Source organism: Coenobita brevimanus, chromosome 54 (assembly GCF_032717465.1).
Source record: "Coenobita brevimanus isolate Jiangsu-jjx chromosome 54, ASM3271746v2, whole genome shotgun sequence".
Classification (NCBI taxonomy): Eukaryota; Metazoa; Arthropoda; class Malacostraca; order Decapoda; family Coenobitidae; genus Coenobita; species Coenobita brevimanus.
In genome coordinates this window covers 1126063-1149853 of record NC_137007.1, presented here as the reverse complement: position 1 = coordinate 1149853, position 23791 = coordinate 1126063, and the positions used below count along the sequence as shown (strand labels likewise).

The window sequence follows — 23791 nt, the reverse complement described above, 5'->3', positions numbered from 1 at the left end:
CCACCCTGTTCAGATGTGGTGTATGTGGTGATCCCCCCTCCCCCCTCCACACACACACACACACACACACACACACACACACACACACACACAGGAAAACAAGCTGCGGACCCTGTACAATTTAAGCAGCATGGACTCTAAAGGAAGTCAAGTAAAGGGAGGAGAAAATGAAAAAAAAAAAAAAAATGCTATCCCTCCATCTTGAATACTGTGTTGTAGCAAGACAGTAACACTGAAATACCATACTAGTCACGAAGAAGTGCTATGGAAAGGAGGTAAAGCCACAATATTGTCTTATCATGTCACAGAATAACGTGAAATGTGCCAAAAAGACGAAATTCTCGGCCAAGTTAAGATAAAAGGAGTATAGAAAAAGTGCTCATACCAGGCCACCTCCTACATAAGTTACATAAGGTGTGTTTAGTAAAGCATCTGTAAAGGGTTAAAGAAACAAGGGGTCGGCTTAGCACTCCCAACACCTGAGAAGTTGATATCGTAAGACAGAGATAAAAACATATGAAGTGAATCATACAGTGGGGAGACAAGGGTGGGGAGATAGAGATGAGGGGTGGAGTGGTTAGGAGTGGGATGAGAGGGTGGGATGGGGTGGAGTCAGGGATGGAACTGAGTGGGTGAGGAGTGGGACGATTGTGAAGTATGAAGGGTACGATGAGTGAGAGGGATGGGGTGAGAGTAGTGGAGTGAGGGGGATGAGGTGAGTGAGGCATGGGGTGGGATGAGAGGGGTGGAATGGTGTGTGGGGTGAAGGAGGGGTGCGAGGTGCGGTGGGGTGGAACAGGGTAAGGTGGGGTGAGTGGGGTGTGGCGGAGTGGGGTGTGGCGGAGTGGGGTGTGGCGGAGTGGGGTGTGGCAGAGTGGGGTGAGAGGTGGTGGGATGCGGTGAGGACCCTTCACCTTTAACTTGAGTGGGAAGCGAGTGGGGACAAGCCGAGAGGGAATAACAGGAGTGGGAAAATAACCAGAAAAAGAGGAAAGACCGGAGTGGGGGGACATTACGAAACAGGAAAACAATGAGGAGATGGGGGGATGGGGGAAGGCAGATTAAGGATGGGGAAATTACGAGGTGGTGATATAATGGACTTGGGAAATTTGAGCCAGGCGAAAATTATGGGGTACTGAAAATAACAAGTGTGGGATAATTATGAGAAGGGATAGATTATGGGTTAGTGGATATTAATGGCGTGGGGAAATTAATAGACAAGGTAATAACTATCGAGGGGGAAAAATGAGATTGGGAAAATTAAGGGATAGGGTATTTATGAAACAGGGATGTGTAGGACCTAAGACTTTTTCCAATAGTGTGTTCATTCACTCATTCATTCACTCATCAATCTATCTAAACTAACTACCTACCTACCTATCTATCTATCTATCTATCTATATCTATCTACCTATATTTACTTATAATGAGGCAGACAGAATTATAAGTAAGACAGGCAGTAGATGTAGAAACTCGTGAACTCAAGAATGAAACTTATATAAAACCATCTGTAAGTAAAAACGTAAGGAAATATCATGTACTGGGGAAAACCATGAGAGAGAGAGAGAGAGAGAGAGAGAGAGAGAGAGAGAGAGAGAGAGAGAGAGAGAGAGAGAGAGAGAGAGAGAAACCAATAATTAAACCAGACGCAACAGAACACCTCTCCCAAAACTGTCAGCCCAAATTGCATAGATTCGCACATCTCAGAGACTTTGGAGATTTCTTGATACATTTTCCTAGGCGATTTATTCAGCACAAGACACCGCCATGTACTCTTCTGTGTAAATACCGATGGAAGGAATTTTGATATTAAAACGAAGAAGATTAACTACCAAGAAAAGTTAACCCCTTCAACCCGGTGACGTCCATCTTACTTCTGCATCTTCAAGACAATTTTCTTCACCAGATCTGTAGCAGTGAAAGGGTTAATTAAGTCTTGATCAGATCACATAAATTACACGAGTTTCTCCTCGGATAAATGAGTGTCTGGAAGTACCAATATTTTTTTTTAATGCAAGAAACAAGGAACCAAAGGCCAGAATACCGCAAGATTGTTCTAAGGAAAAAAAAAAAAAAAGGTAACAGCAAGAATAAACTAAGACATAAACGAGTCAAGGGAATATGACGTAATATTCAGAATAAATTGCCGAGTAAGAGGCGTTACGAAGCATTCACTGGCAACAATAATACGATATACATGACAAACGAGGGAATTAAGGTGTAATACGCAAAATCAGTCGCCATGGAAAAGGGACTGCGAAGCCTCTAATGCCAACTACAATACGGCACTAATCAGATCCCCCTCCCCCCCAGCAGCCCCTCACCCCCACCCTCCTCCTCACCCCCTCCACCCCTCCTCACCCTCTACACCCCCCTCACCACCACACATTAGTTGGACAAATAATTGAATAATACCAGAACTGGTATTTTGTATCAGGGATTTGTGGCGTTCCATTTGTTCCCCTGGCCATGAGTTAAGCCATCTGTGTGTGTGTGTGTGTGTGTGTGTGTGTGTGTGTGTGTGTGTGTGTGTGTGTGTGTGTGTGTGTGTGTGTGTGTGTGTGTGTGTGTGTGTGTGTGTGTGTGTGTGTGTGTGTGTGTGTGTGTGTGTGTGTTGTGTGTGTTGTGTGTGTGTGTGTGTGTGTGTGTGTGTGTGTGTGTGTGTGTGTGTGTGTGTGTGTGTGTGTGTGTGTGTGTGTGTGTGTGTGTGTGTGTGTGTGTGTGTGTGTTCACATAATGTACTTCAAAATCATAACAAAGTCAATATCTTACTCCCAATAATAATAATAATAATAATAATAAAAATAAACACCCCTTTACCTTACCATAAAATACACGGATCACATCAGCTGACCTATGGTGACCTCGAATATAATTAAATCCACCTATAATTACCACACCCATGACTGACCCTGGAAGTCCACGATTCTCACCTCTAATTATATCAACGACGATTATGTTATCCAGGAGGATTAGTATCATTTAGGCAACGTAGGAATAATATAACACTTCGGTATGTATAATTCTCCTTGGTCTTTGTTGAGGCTGTAATATCCAGCTTATGTGGTAGAGTAAGGTGACACGTCGGGATGTTATGTGAGAAGGTAACACTAAACAACAACATACTATCATAACATACTGGCCTATTTCATACTTGCTAGGTCCAGATTTCATTAAATTTAGGAGCGACCTCTCTAAGTAAAGAAGAATTTGAAAGCATTAAATAACCTCTTCAGTTAAGATATAAACAATAAAAAACACAATCTCTTACACATGAAAAATCGCTGAGACATAGCAAGTTTACAGTATTTTGAGACTTCCGTGTATGGATATGGTTAAGTTTTATGTTTCTCTGTCATCTTGTGGACACTGTAGAGTCTTATACGTTAGAGAAACAGAGAACTTAAGCTCTTTCTTGTGTTCCTTAGTCCCGTCCTACCCATTTTACACCCTAAAACACTTAACAGTACCTCAGATACGATTCAACTGTTGCTCAGTGTTTACAGGTCAGTTTAGCAATAATTACACAGCTACTATTGGGTTTACAGAATCAGGCTGAGGCCACAGGAAAACAATACGGTACTGTACTGCTGTGTGTTTGTAACGTGTAAATGTTAGAAAGGGCATCATCGTTCAAACCAAGAATCAGGGATAAAATCATATATTGTGGGATAGAAGGGCCAATGATCATGTTGGTCGATGTATAAGAGTCTTTAGGAAGAGGAAATATATTAATTACAGAAAGAACAACCCCAACTTTTACTGAATAACTGCTCTCCCTCCCTCAACTACTCAAAGTCATTCGTATCTGATGTGGTAAATAAGTATGAAAAATAAAGTGCAAAAGAACGCAAGGGCAATGTGTTAATGATCTGCTCAGCATTCTCTCAAAGATGAAAGAGGCAGTATGATTAAGAAAATGCCTTTAAGGAATGAACTCACGTACTTCAAACATTTAAGTGAACCAGTACGCTCCTAAACAAAAGCAATTTCTCTTTAATACCAAAACCTTAAATGATTCTTTGTTTCTTTTTCGAAATGCCCAACTAAGATATTGGCCCCTCTATATCTCAGCCTTGGAACTGTAATACTGAACGAATATAAACACACCATACCTCGTGCGGTGTGCGAGGTTCACATGAGACAGCGCCCGTGCAACCTTCCATGTCTGAAATCCAGAAGAAAGACAAGTTAGCCAAAGAAAAGTTACCAAAATGCAGAATGGACGCTGGCAAAGTTTGTGGGGTGGAATCACTTATGTCCTTGAAAGACTTTGCCACCTCTCTGACACACACACACACACACACACACACACACACACACACACACACACACACACACACACACACACACACACACAGTCCTCTAGATCTTCAGCAGGATCACGTCTTTTTATTTGAGTCATAGCACCACCTGACGACTTTATTAAACAATGATACCCGACTCTAGCGTGGAGGGAGAGGGTCGCCTTCACTTGGTGGCACTGATATAACTGCGTGGCACAAGTGAACGGTTATACAAACGTCCCTCATCCACTTCCCTATCCCCAGGAAGGAGGATGGTGGAGCACAGGAAGCGGGCAACTTCAGCCTGCAGTCCACTGGGTTCACGTTTCAGATGAGACTGGGATTGCAAGTAATAATAATAACAAAATAATAATAATAACAAAATAATAATAATAATAATAATAATAATAATAATATCATCACCACGACTTCTACTACTACTACTACTACTACTACCCTTTATATCCGCTGACATCAACAAACTGTATGGATTAAAAGCAATTCATATAAATTCATATTAATAATAAGGAAAAGTATAAAAGTGTCTGTCCTGCGTCTGTCTGTCTCTGTAATTTCCCCGTATCTCACTGCTGATAAAGGTAAAGCTAACATTCCCTCTCTAATGCTTGTGTGTGTGTGTGTGTGTGTGTGTGTGTGTGTTAACCCTCCCAATATTTCCCTCAGCTGAGCAAATCGTCTGGAGCTACACTGATGAAATTACGTAACTGAAGCAGACCTATGGCTATCCCCATGATTCCGGTCAGCCTAGTCAGAGAGGATCATGAGGGTGTCCAACAACAACAACAACAACAACAACAAAATAACAGCAAAAAAAATCAAGAACAACAAAATTGGTGGGGGGGAGGTACTAAATCAAACTCGTGTGTTATCCAGAGTGCGGTATAACAAAGTACGTGATATGTCTTGCCTTGCCACTAGTCACGTTCATTAATCTGGGGTTTATCTTCTCCCTGCAGGCTCAGCGGAGGCGACGACCAGGGCACGACACCAGAGCGACACCTACCGCCACCACGACGACCACCACCGCACCCACCACGCCTATCATCACGACCCGTACAAGGAAGCCTCACACACCAAGGACGACATCAACCTGCAGCCCTATCAACACGACCCATATCAACAAGTCGTACACACTCAGGACGACCACAGCAACCATCAAAAAGACGCACATAAAAAAGACCCATACACTAAGGACGACTCAATTCACCACCTCTATCAACCCGACCAATATAAGAAAGATCCAAAGAGCCAAGACGACACTTACCCTCAGAACGACCCCTACGCTAGCGAATACAATCAGAACGAGTCGTACGAGGAGGACGAACCGTATCAGAAGGAAGCGATTTATCAGACAGAGGGAGAAGTTTACCAAAAGAAGGGCGACTATCGACAAGAGGGGTTGCACCAGCTCCCTGTCCAACTGCCACCACCATCCAACTACTACCACAGCCCTCCACCACCCCTCAACAACCTCCACAACCCTCCACCACCCCTCAACAATCACCACAACCCTCCAACACCCCTCAACAGTCACCACAACCCTCCACCACCCCTCAACAATCACCACAACCCCCACTACCTGCTCCCACAACCCCTCCCAAGCCCCATCAAGATCGATTTCAACAATGCCTCGTCCCTATCTGCCTACGAGGAGCTGAAGGCGAGGGGGACTTATCTGATAGGAAGCGGCCACGAGTACCCACAGCCCCCTAGAACCTGGACAGCAGAACCCAAACAGAGCTACGACGACACCAGCACCAGAGACCCGGCCATCCCAGAGAACCCCGAGGGACTGAAGAACCCGTCCCTGCTGGTGGGGCCCTGGGAGGAGGAGCCCACCGTCAGGATCACCAACGCCGTCTTTAAGTGAGTAGTCTTAAACACACACTACCTCATTCCGTCTTTCAACTTGGGCCCCATTTTCCTTTTATTGGCTTATTTTCCTCACAATCAACAAAACTTTTTCTTCCTTTGCATACTTAAATTTTCCTTCAACTAAAACAATATTATAATTTACCTCTCGCTCTGCCTACCCTACTTCTTAACCTCTCTAATGCCCTTTTTTTTTTTTCATTTTCTATACTATTCCCAAACGCTTCAAATCAACTTAGGAAGATCAATTTTTAAAAGGCCACAGTTTATATAGCTTGAAAAATAATCTCAAATGAATGGAACACTCAGGAAAAAAAATAAATAAAAGGGAATCATTGTACTGAAGGGGTTAATTTTACAGATATCAAACATTTTTTCGTTTCTTCTTATTCTTGTTCTTCTTCTTCCTCCTCTTCTTCTTCTTCTTCCTCCTCCTCTTCTTCTTCTTCCTCCTTCTCTTCCTTCTCTTTTTCTTCTTAGTGAACGTATACCGGTACATCTCTTACTTATCCTCAAAACCACACTTGACTCACTTCACCACTCTACATCCTACTCACAGCCATTCACTATACTACTTAAGAGCCTCTCAAGGCCTGGTTCTTGTAACTCTCTCTCTCTCTCTCCTTCCTTCTCATTTCCCCCTCCTCTGTCTCCGCCAATGGCCATTTCTTCTCTCCTCCCCACCTCCATTAGGCTCGCCCCTCCTCTTAACACCCTCCCTCCCTCCCTCACTCTCATTCCCTTCCACTCTTTCCTCGCTCCTTCCTTCCCTCTTCTCTTCGTCAGCGAGGTCAGTGTCCGCTTCTGAATCAGTGAGAGTAGTGTGGCGAAATGGCTAGTGTTTGTGTGGTTAGCATGTCATTATGGTTTGTTTAAGCGTGTAGTTAGCATCAGTGTGGTTAGAGTGTCAGTGTGATTAGTGTGTCAGTGTGATTAGGGTAACTGCTATGTGTCATGTAGTTAGTGTGTGTCAAATGTCAGGGTTAGAGAGACAATGGCTGCCCCAGTATCCCGACCCAACTGTGTCACTCTTATTACCTGCCTACCCACCTCCTATCCCTCCCTAATGCCTCGCTACCTACCCCGCCCACCTTCACTTATACACTTTCCTACCTACCTCCTGAGCCAATTACCGGTACCTCCCAGCCACCTCACTACCTGGATATCCTCTTACCAATCTGCCTTATCCTGCCTTCGAGTCCCTCCCACGGGCTTTCTGAGTTAGGTTGGTCTAGTGGCAAAGAAACTGTCTGCTAGCTCCACAGGCCAGGGATCGAACCTCTGTGGACTCGGATATCATTTTTAATCCCTCTGGTGTAATGACGTGCTTTATACATTTTTAGGGTCTGGTGTTAGCAAGAATATACCACTAAAGACGTCACCAGAATGAAGGGGTTAAAAGACGCTACCCTACCCACCCGACCCTCTGCCTCTTCCCCCACCCCAACCCCACACCAGTCCCTCTACCTGTCCCCCCATCCTACCCCCACACCAGTCCCTCTACCTGTCCCCCACACCCCACCCCCACACCAGTCCCTCTACCTGTCCCCCCATCCCACCCCCACACCAGTCCCTCTACCTGTCCCCCACACCCCACCCCCACACCAGTCCCTCTACCTATCCCCCCACCCCACCCCCACACCAGTCCCTCTACCTGTCCCCCTCACCCTACCCCCACACCAGTCCCTCTCCGTGACATGACGTGACCGTGGCGTGATTACCACAACACGAAACCCAACCCAAACACATCAAACAACCACGGAGTAATGCACTGACTCGTACCGTAATTCACAAACAGACCTGAAATTGTAATATATGTGTGCAATTTGTCTTTCCTTGTAGTGGCCTCAGTTTGTGTGATAAATTGTGTGCGTAAGAGAAGAGGATATTTAGATTTATGTGTAGGGAGGGCAATACACTTACACACTAAACAAACACACCTTCCAACACATACGACACCCACCTCAAAACATCAATAAAAAGTTACCCACCAACCAACAACGAACACATTGGGAAGTGCTGATGTCGGTGAGTACTAAAAGAATTATAATTACTATTTCACTTTTCAAAACCAGATGAAAGGGAGACGGAAAACATCAACACTGCACTGTTTCCCAAGTTTTGTGAAGTGGTGTAACGAGTCTGCGGTGTCATTGTGTTCTGCTGAGACAAAAAGCAGACACAATCATACTCGTGATATGTTAGGGGGTTGCTGGGTGCAGGGAAAGAAGGGGTGGGGGTTAGGGGGAGAAGACTGACAGTAAAGAGAGGGGTGTGGGATGAAGGGAGGGGTGGGGGGATGGTAAGAAGATGGGTAGAAGGGTGAAGAGAGAATCCCGTTAAAACACACACACACACACACACACACACACACACACACACACACACACACACACACACACACAGGCTGCTCTGATCGCGTGGTGATGCCGGAGAAAAAGACACTGCAGCTGAGTTAACAATAAATATGAGTGTTCTTTTCATCGCGACTGCCCTGGTGAAGATTTAGATTATACTGCAGGTAGCTAATGACGCCAGGTAATAGATAAAGAACACAGGACTACTTACACAAAAATATCAGAATCATCATCAACCTAATCTTGTTTCCCACTAATGCATGAGGTGGGAAGATGAAAGCAAAAAATAAATAAATACATAAAGAAGATAATAAGAAGAGCCCTGTGAACGAACCGCATATATTTTCACATCACTAAATCAAAATTCCCGACTTCATTTCACAAGCAAAACCATCCACAAAAACCCTTTGGGATATTTACCTGACTGCCAAGTAGAAAAAGAACCCGCTAAACTAAATAGGTGCACCTCCATACATACAAATACTATTTATAATTTTCCACGCTTATTTTCACATACACTTGCCACATCCATCCACCTTTTTTTTTTTTGGCTCTCCATGGCCCCTCTTACCATCAAACTATTTTATATATATCCCTGTATAGCCATTCTTTTTTTTTTTTTACCTTATTCATATCTATTTTTATTGTGACCATACCATCCAACCCAAGCACAAAATCTTCTACCCTTGATCAATCTCTTCGTTACTCAGAATTTTGATCTTACCCAACTTACGCAATCATTATACATTTTTTTAACAGTCCCCTACTTACTGATCTTACTCTTGATTTCTGATACTCTTGTCATTCCTTTCAAGGTTTCACGGTCGCGTAAAAAAAAAAAAAAAAAAAAAAAAAAGACTAGTACACCTCCACACAGTCCTTCTGCAGCCTTTGTGTTCAGATTTTTACTCTCCTTCAATATCTTCACACGACGCCACCAACCACTTTGTTTCCCTCTCCTCTCCACTTTCTTAATATGTTTACCTCTCGTCTTCAGTCACTACTCTGGATGCATCATTTCCATTCATCATTTTTTTTTAAAGTATATCCATTTGCTTCTCATTTCTCTGCTCTTCCATCTATATCCCTTACATGTTTTCATTCAATCTTACATATTTGTTACTTTAAAATACTTATTTCAATTATCAGAAGTGTACATTCACCTTTTTTTCATATTTATCTTTTAATAGACTCTCCACTTACTCCTTACTATCACTATTTTCTCTTTAGCCTCCATTTCAACAGGGTACCCTCCTTCATTCACTTTTTCCTATTCACAGCTCATTATACTACCACACAAAATGAACCCTTGAAATATCCACCAAGAAAATAAATAAGTAATAACAATAATAATAATAATAATAATAATAAAATCAATAAAGACGCCACGATAATAAAGGGCATTAACCTTGATCACAGGAGTACGCTCCCTAACATGACACATTCTCTTCACTAGGATGGTCTTTTTTACGGCTTTCTGCTACCTATGGATTTTTTTATTTACTTACAAAATGTCCCTTCTACTGAGAGGGTAAAACAACACTATACCTAACACCTCTAGTTCAAGTCTCTCCTAATCTAATAATATCATCTTGGCATAGTGAAAATAAACTTCAAAAAATTGTCCTAAGCTTGAGGTGAAAAATGGACAGGTAAAATAAGGCTATAACACCTCTAATTCTATCTCACCTTATCTAAATAAAATAATCTTAATATAGCAAAAATGAAAATCGAAATCATGTTCTAGGATTGAGGTGAAAACTGAATAGGTCCAAAGCGGGGGGGTGTTCGCAGAGTGGCAAATTCAGTCGAGGGATAATTTCAGTGCAAATGTTTAAGTAAATTTCTGTGCTCGTCAGGCGTGTGCGATACCCAGCCCTTCCTGTCTCTGTAAATGTTGAGCAATAATCCAAAAGCAGAGTTACACTGAAAAGGCGAGCAGTTCTGACATTTTGCATAAGTATTCATTAAACAACACAATTTCGAGACTGATATGAGTTCAATTTGTTCGTATAGGGCCATCAGTACTAATAATGTCTGAATTCTGGCAGGTAACTTGTACACTATTTACAGAAAAAAAAGAACCAAAGACTGATAAATGCAGAATAAACCTAATGCTGATAAAATGCAAAATATTCCCTTCCCCCTTCAATATATAAAATATATAAATAAAACAGTAAAATGTTGATCCACTCGAGATGCTTAAATACACTGTGGACCAAATTAAATAAATAAATAAATAAAGACTGACGAAGACCTGCTACTGAGTGTATCAATTGTGTACATAAATGGTTGATAGAGTAAGAGAATTATTTTACCCCCTTCGGTACGATGCCGTAAGTTTGATTTCATTTTCAACACTACATGACGATTTTACTCAGGAAGGATTTGTGTGTGTGTGTGTGTGTGTGTGTGTGTGTGTGTGTGTGTGAGTGAGAGAGAGAGAGAGAGAGAGAGAGAGAGAGAGAGAGAGAGAGAGAGAGAGAGAGAGAGAGAGAGAGAGAGCTTTTGTAGTGACGGTAGTAGGAAAAAAAAATCATTAACCCCTTCACTATCAGGGTTTTCTTACCTGAACAATCACCTGACATTAGCACGATATAGGCCTAAGTCTCACCTGAACTGAATCGACTCACCTGAGATACCAGAAAAAGGGGTCCTCGTAGGGAATGGGTTACTTCTTTATTGTACCTTATAGTGTATCAGTATAACCATATAACGTGTAAGTATAACAACATATCTCCCAGTTTAAACGTACAGCATGTAAATCTGGCAGTAAATTGTGTAAGTATAACGGTATTGTGTAAGTATAACCGTATGTGTATGTATAATTAATGTGTATGAGCAGAGTGTGAACGTTTAGCAGTATACAGTGTAGGTACAACAGTGTAATGTGTACGTATAGCAACCTAACATGTAAGTACAACAGTGTAACATGTAGGTATAACAGTATGTGTATGTAAATCAATCTAACATGTAAGTATAACAGTGTAACGTGTAGGTACAAGAGCATGTGTACGTGTAGCAATCTGACATGTAAGTAAAACGGTGTAATATGTACGTGTATCGTGTTTGTGTTGCAGGGGTGTGAACGGCAGCGTGGTGGAGGCTCAGTTGGGCACCACCGCCAAGATACCCTGCGTCATACTCAACAGGGCAGATCATGAGATGGTGAGTGGGGGAGGGGGGGAAAGGGGGAGGGGAAGGAGGAATACAATACAGGTACGGCAAGGAAAAAAAAATCAGTGAGTTATCGTACAGTCAATAATAAACAGAACTCCAACTTTTATTACGACTGATTAATTAAGCAGTTTTTATTATTATTACTTTATTATTATTTAGCAGTTTGGAGGGTTATTGTACTGCTGACTTTGCCTCTACGTCTATATTTTTGTTTATTTATTTTTAGGTGTCGTGGATCCGGCTACGCGACCACCGCCTGATCACCGTGGGCCGTCAGACCTACACTAACGACGAGCGATTCTCCGTGACCTACAACAGACACCTCTACGTAAGTACCCGATCCTTACCAACAGTAACTCCAAAGACACGTACATTAAGAAAGTTCACATGTATTTTCCCTGTGAACGTAGTATTTGGCAGGTTTTTACACACACACACACACACACACACACACACACACACACCTTTACCTGTCTATCCATGTCGACGTATTCCTTTAATGCAACATTAATCGAGGTCGTAATACAATAATTATGCAACATTTACGTCACCATACCGAGTCATCACCTTCACTGCCAATTGCTAAAGCGTTTCTAGGTTAAAATCACCGCCAAATACCAAAGTTAAAGTTCACATGAAAGGCTTGTCATACTGGGAGCTTTAGATATGGCCTTTACGACACGAACTACCCTATCTAAGCTGATCTGACGGTAGTAAGAGTATGAGACGAGACGGCATCTTAGGAGTTAAATGTCCACAAAGATTATGCAGTTCCTTGGGTAATGTATGTGAGACAGGACAGAGAAAAGAATAACCTACGCAATAAAGGAAAAAGTTAGCTCACAGATTCACGTGGTTGTAAATATTTCACGTTAAATGTCACGTGGTCAAAGCAGGCTTTTTAACTTTATTCAAACATGACATTTAAATGAGTTTGGTCGTCATTTTTGGTGGTCTCGCTGTGAGGGGTTCTCCTTGTGTTTTTGCGCGTTCTGGCTTACTAGCATTTCAGTGTGTGTGTGTGTGTGTGTGTGTGTGTGTTATCTAGTTAATTTAAACTTTCTCCAACTCTCCCTAATACGTCTGTACCCCATCCCTTCTCCTCGTCCTCAGCTTCATCACCCCCCGTCCCTCTCTCCATCTCACCCCCATACACTCTCCTTGTCAATCTCTCACCCTCTCTCTCTCTACACCTCACTCCCATACACTCTCCTTCTCGGTCTTTCACCATTCTCTTTCTCCACCTCACTCCCAAACACTCTCCTTGTCAATCTCTCACCCCTCTCTCTCTCCACCTCACCCCCACAGACTCTCCTTGTCAATCTCTCACCCCTCTCTCCACCTCGCTCCCAAACACTCTCCTCGTCAGTCTCGTTTTCCATCGTCTCCACATGGCTTATACTTTCCAATACATCAAACTGATGCCCATTTTACTAATAACCAAACAACAATAATCTCGTGATGGAAAGAGCATTTGTATTACTGAGCTATTGATGTTATTTAGCTTTTTCATCCTAGCTGTATACCAGAAAACATCGCCTGGTAGACTTTCCAAACGTCACACTTCGAACATGATACAAATAATTCATATCAATTCTGGGGTCGATTCTTGTAGACTAAGGAGGCTCCCTTGTTATTTGTCCATCCGTCTATTTTAATGTCTTTACAGTATGTCTGCATAGAGAAATAATTACAACACAGGAGAATATACTGTGACGGGCAAAATAAATAGCTTAGAAAAACTTGCTAGAAAGACTCCTATACTCAAAACGTCCCTTGACCTCTAAGTACTTCATTTATAAACTACCAAACTGTTTATATTATTCACTAAGTCTCATCAAAGGGGTCATTTCTGATATCAAAGTAGACCTATTGTGTTGTTATCAGTCAGCAGTAACAAGTTCGTGAAGTAATTTAAAACCTGGTCAATCATTTACCTGGCGTGACGTGGCGAGGTGTGACGTGGCATGGCGGAGTGGCGTGCCTTGCTGCCCACTCCGGTTATCTCCCATCTTAAGTGATTTCAATGCTGTTATCACTCTTTATCCGTCTCCATACTTCATTAACAAGTCCCTTTTCACATGTAAGGTGCTTGGTGTACTCGAAGACGATTCCAGTCCTTGTATTTACGGTCCACACGCGTACACATCTCAGCACACCCTCACCTTACCATCGTGGCCTTCACACTGATCCCTTCCAAAGGCGACAGACTCACGGCAGAGGGTCCACACTTTAAATGGACGGAGGATGATGCTTAATTTAGCGATTTCCTCAGTTTTAAATACTACCTTCTTCAGCGTGTCAGAAAATAGCTTAGAGTTATCATGCTTCCCAAACTATAATTGAACTTTAGCAAATGTAGACTCGCGGAGGAAGAAAGCCAAGATTTTCATTTCGCGTCAACCTGCCGTCGGTGTGAGCGTCAGACAAAATGGAAGGATGTGGCCACGTGGAGAGTCGTACTCCAATCTAACATTTTTATCAACGTAAGTATTTTATTTAATCACTATGTTGCTTCAATATCTTCCAAGAATAGGTACTTACACATCTTTTTCTCATAACATTAGTCCGTGAAAGGCTGAACTCATATAAGAAATGTACCGGGTATATACAGATATCTGAAATCAAGCGAGAACACGCGGAAAGAGAGAGCTGCCCCCACGCTACATGCCAGATACTTCCAGACACAAGTGACGGATCATGCTGCACTTCTGGTATATCTATGTGCAATCCGTATATCACTATTAGGTCTACGGCGTATTAATTTAAACTTCGATACCTACCCATTCACGTAACAATCCTGAGTAACGGGAGTCAGTGAAGTGGGAAATTAGTGGGTGATGTAACCGGCATGTGGCAACTGATGTCCATGGTCCCTAGCCTCTATGCATGATCCCTGTGCTCAATTAAATTACTGCAATCTTAACAATGACTTAAATACTGTTCGTAAGTGTTAGGTGGTTCAAAGTATGTTCTGTTGTCACGTTTGTAGCGTACATGAAACAAAATGGGTGAATGAGCAATAGTGAGGTGTAGAGATACGCTTAGTCAAAGATTTAAATGCCGCGGCCTCTCACGTCACCACCCACGGGCGCTTTAAACTAATCGCGGATTTTAATTTACCTGTGCCCTTTAAATCCCGGTAGTTTTTATTGTCGAGTAACTTTTCATCATTTTATCCTTTTAGCCTTTTTTTTTTTTTTTTTTTTTTTTTTTTCATACTGTGTGTGTGTGTGTGTGTGTGTGTGTGTGTGTGTGTGTAAAATAATTAATTCAATATCACCATGGACATAATAGGGATGGCAGAAAAAAGCGTGTGTTGATAGTTGTTGTTGGGCAGGGGATAGAGTGTGGTGTAGTTTGTGGTGTCGTGGGGTGTGGTGATAGGGTGTGTGATGGTGTAAAGTGGTGTGGGGTGTGTGGGTGTGTGGTGGTGTGGTGCGGTGGCGGAATGGTGGTATTTGGTGCGGTGTGGAGGGCTGTAATGTTGGTGTGTGATGTGTTGGCGGGGTGTGATGTGCTGTGTCGTGTCGTGAGTGGTGTGGTGGTGCTCTGGAGGTGGTGCTGTGGAGGTGGTGTGTGGTATAAATGAAATAAAGTTCGCTATATTCCCTAAAAAATAACAAGGTAATCTGTTTAGGGTTTCGCCAGAGATAATTACATTTGGCATCGGAGGCGGCTTTTTCTCGCTACACTTCACAACTTCCCAAAACCTTTCAAGTGAATTTAAAGTTAACCTCACATTTTTACTTCTGTAGATGAAATTACTGTCGCTCGCACCTCTCTCTCTCTCTCTCTCTCTCTCTCTCTCTCTCTATCGCAGTGAAAGTGTTAAGGACGGATCTTTCTAATTTTTCCATTTCGAAAAACCTCTTAGGCAAAATATAATAATCCGGAGACAACAAAGTAGAAAAAAAAATTCGTGGTTCCTATTGCTGTGGACCCAGGCTCATTTGGAGGTGAGCTCGGTGGACTGAAGGCTTATAGTTACCCTTACAGTGCACCCTCCTCCTTTCAGGGGATAGGAAGGGAGTTACGAAAAGTTTGTACGAGTCTTAAATATTCTTAAGGGGAAACACCTGGCCTTGGTTGGGGGTGGGGATGTAGGAGACTCATTGTAAGCCTGTTTCAATAATGTCAATAATGTCTACCTGAGAGAAATCCAAAAGTATAATAGCTGTACTCATTCTGACTTGACCGGCTACTGTATCTTGAATAATAATAATAATAATAATAATAATAATAATACCGTATAAAAAATGAAATACGTATATAAAAATACTAGATGGAAGACCTTCAGTGTCCTTTGATCACACCTTTGCTGTGATGTGGTGTAATAGGGTGGTCTGGTGTGGTGCAGGAGAGTGATTTGATGTGGTGTGGGAAGTGAGCTGATGTGGCGTGGTGGGAGGGTAGGTTGGTGGGGTGTGGGAAGGTGAGTTGGTGCGGCGTGGTGTGGGAGGGAGAGCTGGTGTGAAGTGGTGTGGGAGAGTGATTTGATGTGGTGTGGGAGATGATTTGGTGTGGTGCGGTGTGCTTCGTTCTGACTTAAGTCGCTGAGGTCAACGGGAATGAAGCATCTCGCGTCTGAAGATCATTATAGAGAGACAGGCGGACAAAGCAACTCCTGGAGAGATTCCCACATCAATAATAATAATAATAATAATAATGAGTACGTAGTGGTCTAGGCTGCGGTTTCTGGTGCAGAGATCCTAATTCTGGTGACGTCTGGCATACCCTAAGACGTCACACGGTCCTCTCCTCCCACAAACGCATGCCCAAACAAGTCATGCTAAAACATCAAAAGAGTAACGCGTTTATTCACAATTAATAACAAATACATTTTTATTAATCCATGCAAAAACGTGCGACGCCAGTTCATTCATGATTATATTTATTTCTTTTCTTATTCATCTATACAAAGACGAGGAGTCAGTTCAAGCACTTTTTTCTTTCTGTTCACCTAAATAAAAAAGAAAAGCCAGTTCATTTCCATTTATTTTTGATTCCCTTTATTATACGATTCAAACACGAGCGATACCCGTTCATCCATGTTTATATTGTGAATTTTCATTTAAAAAAAAAGAGACAGGAATGAATGGCTCCAAAAATCCTCCCTTTACTCCTGCCCGAAGATCTATCAAAGGTAAAAGCATGCCGGATACGAGATTAAGTTGCACCAAAGGAGAAATTTCTGGTGTCGGTGCAGTGATAAAGGTGAAGGCTTGAAGCGTGTGTGTGTGTGTGTGTGTGTGTGTGTGTGTGTGTGAGGAGAGGGAGGGTAAGAGAGAGTGAAAGTGACAGCAGAAGGGAGGGTAGGAGAGAGGGGTGAAGGGGGTGAGAGGGGGCAAAGGAAGGGCAGAAGAGAAAATGGGAGGGAGAAAGGGAGAATGACAGTGAGGGAGGGCTGGAGGGCTGGTGAAAATGAAAAGGGAAAGAGGATGAATGTAAGTGAAGGAAGGAGGGTGTAAGCAAGGTAAGGATAAGAGTTAGGGAGGGAGGGTGAAAATGAAAGGTAGGGAAGGATGAACGGAAGCTAAGCGTGAGAGAGGGAGGGAGAGGGTGAGAGTGACAGCAAGACGGCAGGTGAGTGAATGTTTGAGAGAAAATAAGATCAGTAACTCTCTCTCTCTCTCTCTCTCTCACACACACACACACACACACACACACACACACACACACACACACACGTACGTTTACTCACATTCGCAGCTAATTAACCTGGCCGGTCCTGCTGCTGGAAAAGAAAAAAAACAGGCAGAAAAACTCTGGTACGACGAAAGAGAGAGAGAGAGAGAGAGAGAGAGAGAGAGAGAGAGAGAGAGAGATTCATGAGTTAGCATATTACGTCAAAATCTGTCTCACATAATTATCGATCTTGTTGTACGGTACCCTTTGGACTGTCGAAGACATGAATTTCTGTGTGTAATCTATGCTTGTATGTTCGTCGTTTTACACCCGGCCAAACCAAACAGTCAAGAGGATTAGGAAAGCAGCGTATAAACCCTCGGACCAAGAAAGACACGCTAGTTAAACCTCTTGAAGCGTGACTTACTTTGAAGGGGTGGTAACGAGGAGGTGAACTCTTCCAGCTGCCATATTAGACGTTAGATTCCCTTTTTTCTTACAGTTTATAGCCCTTCACCAATACTGTCCTCAGGATCTCACCACCTCGTTTGCTTATGATGATGATGATGATGATGATGATGATGGTAAGTTGTGGCAGTAATGTTTTGTGTACGTTTTTCAGGAGTGGGTGCTTCACTTGAGGTACGCCCAAGAGAGAGACGAAGGGGAATACGCTTGTCAGCTCTCCACCCACCCACCCATGGTCTTCATATCAACCCTCATCATTACAGGTTAGTAGCACCACACTCGGAGTACAGAAAGCACCACACCACACCACACCATACCACATCAGATAGCACAATACACAACCCACTACACCACACCACACCACACCACACCCTCTACCAAACCACACGACACCCAAGTACACACATGCTGCCTCAAAAACCACACAAGTCCTACACACCAAATAAAAGAGTGTAAACAGTGCCAACACCCTTCACTCCAACTCGGCAAGCCCCCTTATTAAATTCAGCGTAACCCTTCCCACTCTTTATCAACCGCAGAATCTGTAGACATGATTTCATTCCTTTCAGCAAAATCAACCACCAATGCTATTTCCTCTCTTCACCGCCGTTAATAACACGGCCATAAGGATCAATCCCCGTTGTTTAAAAATACTGTTGGCACTGTTAACCACACCCCTGGAGTACAACAGTCTTAAAAACACCTGTTGTCACGTAAACTAATCTATTTTAACCTAACTTCACCTAAGCTTACAACAGGGACCACAGTTTAAAAATCCTGTTGTCGTTTCACCTGACCTACCCTGACCTATCCTGGGTGTGGCTGCAGAGGCGTCGAGTGAGATAGGCGGCGGGCCAGAGCGGTACGTGCAGGAGGGCAGCTCAGTGGTGCTCAACTGTACCCTGCAGCACCACACCCAGCCGCCGGAGTATGTCTTCTGGTACCACAACCGCACCATGATCAACTTTGACACCGCCAGGAAGGTAGGTGTGTGTGGGGGGAAGAGGGGGGAGGATCATGAATGAGCGAGGAGTGGGTTTATCAAAGGGAAGTGTTACTTGGATCTTCTTACTTTTATTCCAAAAGTTGTAAAAAGTTCTGATACTTTACTGAAGGCTGCGTTTCAGTTTAAATTTACAGGACAAGAGAAGTAAAAGTCTTCATGATAGTCAAGTCAGTTCCCATTAACATCCTATTTCCATTCTCTACCTCACTTCTCCCACCTCCTTGACACACTTACATCTCTATCCTCCTTTACCCACTCATAAACCTGTTCTTCCCTTCTCTCTCTCACACACCTGTCCCTCATTCCTCCCTCACTCTTGCCACACATTTATCTTTCCCTTCTTCCACACACCTGTCCTTCACTCCCTCACTTGCCACACACCTGTCCCACCTTCCTCCCACACACCTCGCTCTTGCCGCCACTAAGCCAGGTGTGGCCCAAACAGGTGTCAGTGCGTAACACCCGTGACGGCAGCATCCTCACCCTGGCGGCTGTTGGACGCACTGATTCTGGCAACTACACCTGCCAACCACCAAACTCCAGCCCAGCATCCATCACACTCCACATCATAGCAGGTGTGTCCATTGTGGCTGCAGGTGCTGTTGTGAGTGTTACGGGAGGATCCAGGGATACTGTCACAGCAACGCCCTTACTTTATCACGCTGGCACTAGTATACCGTACTTTTACATATAGATATATATATATATATATATATATATATATATATATATATATATATATATATATCTTATCTGACTGGCTCCTGTGCTTATTTATCCTACACGAATGATATAAATCATGCTTGGATGACACCGGCTAATTAGCTGTCTTTGAGAATGGGGTGTCGAGCCTTCATTATTTTGTGAGGTGATATTTTACCACCTCACAAATATTCGTGGATCCGTCCCGATATGGAAGGTGTGTTATTGTATTACGTGTAATACTGTGGCACACCTGCTATTGTACGTGTGTTATTGTGTGATCTGAGCAGGCGTTATAATATGACACCTGCGCTATTGTGGTAAGTGTAGGTGGGCTACTCACTCGTTTTACTGCTGTCTTCGGGTGGCTCTACACTAAGTGACAAGCCAAACGATATCTCGTAACCCAGGCCATTTACTACGTTGGGCGGTTACCACATAACCAAATGACGTCTGGTGGGGACAGTGAGCGTTTACATCCAATGAATGCTTAGGGTTTGTTGCTCATATAATACCAATCAGGGGCGAGACAGGCTGGTCGTCTTGCCTTAAAAGTCGAAACTGAATAGCCTAGCCCAAGGACTCTACGCTCCTGAGTAAAAAAAAAAAAAAGGACTGGATGACTGACAGGTAGTACTATCGTGGTACTTGTCACTGTGGAAGGTATGATGTGGCACAGATGGCAGGTGTGGCACTGTGTAATTGAAGCGGATGTGTTCTTGTTATACCTGCGTTGTTGTGCAAAGGTATCGTATGACAACAGATATTTTCCGGACCAGAGTTTCCATCTAAGCTCTAACAGGTGTCAAGGTCAGCACACTATGATCCATCACATCCCACATCATAAAAAAAATGTTTCAAGATGACAATACGCATCACTGTCACTACACTTCACACCAATCACCACCACTAGTCACCGCCACACCTGTCACCACCACGCTTATTACAACTGCCTGAGTCACTATAACTGATCACCACACATCAATTAAGTCTCACACAACTACCGGTGCATAATGGCCAGTCATAAATAATCAGAATAGCTGCCTCCCACGCACCTCCTTCCCTTCCTATACTCCATTTCACCGAGTCTAGCACCATCAGTGATTTCCTCAACACCTGTACCATTGATAAAGGCCCTCAGTACTGGATATACCTTTTTGTACTGCCTTTATATTGGTTCTCAAGGTAATAAATAGAGGTTCACCTGATACAGAGGATTGACATCAAAACTACAGGCGTTGAGGACGTTGCTAATGGTGCCAAACTTGGTGAAAAGCAATATACCTCTTTCCCTCCCACGCAAGCAGGCTCGCAAGCGCACGCACGCACACGCACGCACACGCACACACACACACACACACACACACACACACACACACACACACACACACACACGACAGGTCAAATCTAACATAATAATGCCATGGAATTTACAAGCCTCTGTTTCTACAATGCAGCTAAAATCATACCAACACCTAACATAAATAAACACATAAAATGCCGGCAATATCATGACATTTTCCAAATTTACTTAACCTTTTTTTCGCTGCTGAATAATAATACGTAGAGTTCACACAGCATGACCAGTGTTTGCGACAAAAACTGGCCCGTGTTTTGCCTGGCTGTTGTGATGATGGGGATATTATTCAGAGGCAGTATTATTCTCTGCCAAAACATCAAAGGTTATCGGATGCTATGCGTTATGACCACTGCTGCTGCTAACTCCATCTGCACACCACACTGGATGCACACAAACAATACCCATAAAACACACACACACACACACACACACACACACACACACACACACACACACACACTTTCAAGGTTCAAGGCCTGGGCAGCTCTCAAGGCACCCACTAGTTTCTTCTTCTCATGTAAAGAAAACCCCATTTGGTACCAAACCCCGCCCTCCATCCACCCCACTTGGCCCTACTCCCACTCCCTCACTCCCATCCCCACTCCCCCTATCTCCTTACATGATCCTACTCCCCCTCCATCTCTGTATATGATTCTATTCCCCCAGCCTCCCTTCCACCCCCATCCCAGCTATCCCCCTTACATGGCCCAACATACCCTTCCTAACCCCCATCCAGTAGCATACCCAGTCAGACTCTTGCCCAGCACCCCATTACCTCCCCCCATTTGAAATTTCGGAATATTAAAAGCGTGCACATTTGTAAAGCAGTGTTTCCTCCTCCCCCCCAAAAAAAGGACTTGACCCCTTTACCCTTCCCCCACCATTTGAGACTTGGATACGTCACTGCTTACACCCCCTTCTCTATATATCCTTAAATGGTCCTACTCACCCTTCCCCACTCCTACCCCCTCCATCACCATCCCCCTACATAGTCCTACCCACCCTTCCCCTCTGCTGCGCTGCCAGACGAAAAAACACAACATGAATACACCGAATATTTTACATGTCCAGGATGGAAAATATTTGGACTTTTCTCTACTTCTCCTTGGTGTTGGTGTTCTCGTAGGCCTCGTAGGTCGACTGGTCTGAAAAGTATTATGCACATTCCTGGGCCTGGTATCACGTGACAAAATACTCAGATTTTTTATTTAGGCATTAAGAGTGAGTTTAACTAAAGCCCCGACAGTGTGGAAAGACGGGCACGGAACCACCAGACGCCAAAATGACTCGTCTTACTAAAGGAACTTGTTAGCGCTCACTGTATAGGGCGAATTAGTTCTGAGCGTGCTGCCTCGCCTTTTTTTCTTTATTCTTTTCACGTGAATTGCCAATATAAGCAAGTACATGTACAGTATTTACATACAGTAAGCAAGCTTTGGACGCTGTCATGCATTAGCTTCAAAATGCTGCCTTTCTAGTGATTTTTAAAATATAATACAGCAGACTTCACATGCATAAAATATACATGAAAACCCAAGGGTCTTGTGCTTCTCTAATGCCACCTTCTCCTAGCCAGGTGACGCCCCAGCCGCCATGCAGGTGTCGTCAGCGAGGCGGACGCACCCACCAACTCACCACCTTCTGCTGTGGTTGCTGCTGTTGCTGTTCCTGTCTCCGGGCCTCACTGTCGCACCCCTCACACACTCGTCCTGACAGACACACTTCACCCTTACTTAACACTTGTATATTCCACAGCAAGAAACCCAGATCCAGCCTCTCCTTCTAAACTCTTCCTCCTTCACTTATTTCCACGCAACATAAATAAAGAGAAACTAAAACAAACCGAACTTCTCCCTTTTTAAACTTTTCCCCCTCTTTCAGGTTGCTTTACTACAAGTTATATCTTAACCCAATTTTACTGACTCCTCGGAACCGCTAATCCCATATTGACAACTACCACTTGTCTCCAATTCTTCTGTCATCCTCAAGTGCAGTAGTTTCCGCTCTGATCGAGTTTTTCTTTTTACCAGCCTGTCTCTGGACGTGGCTCCCTCTCGTCCCTGTTTCTCCTTCCATTTCCCTCTCATTCACTCCTCAAACTCTTCCACCTGAACTGTTCCTCTTCCTATCCCAATACCTGCCTCTTTCCCCCACTGCTGACTAACCTTCTCTATATCTCTCCTAGTTCCAACATAATCCTCCCATTCCCCATATACCTAGCTGACTTTTAATACGGTGGTTGTGGTGATTGTAAGCGGTGGTGATGGCAGTCCAGTGAACCAGGATAGCAACCAACAAACATGGACGGGGCCGTCCACCTCACGCCAGCTGAGGAGACACGAGACTCCAGCACAACAAACCCACACCACCTCGTCTGTGTCCCTCGTCAGCTCAGGAGGCTGCCTAGTACGTCTTGATTCATGATTTATTTTGCATGTTACGAATTAGTTCTTTTATGTATCTTTTATAGGCAACTAAACTGCATAAATGGCAGAAATGTATTAACGTAACAGATACAGAAAATATCCTGCAAGGAAGCCGCCTGAACCGATGGGAATACAGACCTATATTTGTGTTCTTCGTCGCCACAAGTACATCTGTTCACTGGGAATAATGTATGTGGAATAATATATGTTCACGGAATAAAGTGTGTGGTGTTGTCCATGGACCTTGTCGCAAGAATGTCATTAACTTAAGCGATCAATGATCTGCTATGCAGCGGTGCAAATGCCACGAATTTGTGTTGATCAGTGCCAAGTATCTAATACCTCAGTGACAACTTCGAATGCAGGCAAGGTTACTTTTTTGATAAGAAAGATAATTAAAGTTTACAAAGCATGTGCACCCAATGACCTCTCTCACAAGCAGACAGTGTCAGAAGCACAGCCAAGACGTTGTGGACCGGAAAAGC

At 43.5% G+C, this 23791-nt stretch overlaps 1 protein-coding gene across 1 annotated transcript in view; it reads left to right on the top strand.

The window, feature by feature from the left end:
- The window catches only part of LOC145400981 (uncharacterized), a 30685-nt gene extending 8092 nt beyond the window's left edge, over nucleotides 1–22593 (top strand). Inside the window, exons 2-8 of the mRNA XM_080273341.1 lie at nucleotides 5264–6173; nucleotides 11617–11704; nucleotides 11943–12044; nucleotides 17967–18075; nucleotides 18641–18795; nucleotides 19264–19393; nucleotides 22457–22593. Of these exons, the coding sequence (XP_080129467.1) occupies nucleotides 5264–6173; nucleotides 11617–11704; nucleotides 11943–12044; nucleotides 17967–18075; nucleotides 18641–18795; nucleotides 19264–19393; nucleotides 22457–22593 (1631 nt within the window). The remainder of the gene's footprint in view (nucleotides 1–5263; nucleotides 6174–11616; nucleotides 11705–11942; nucleotides 12045–17966; nucleotides 18076–18640; nucleotides 18796–19263; nucleotides 19394–22456) is intronic.
- Nucleotides 22594–23791: the final 1198 nt, after the last annotated feature.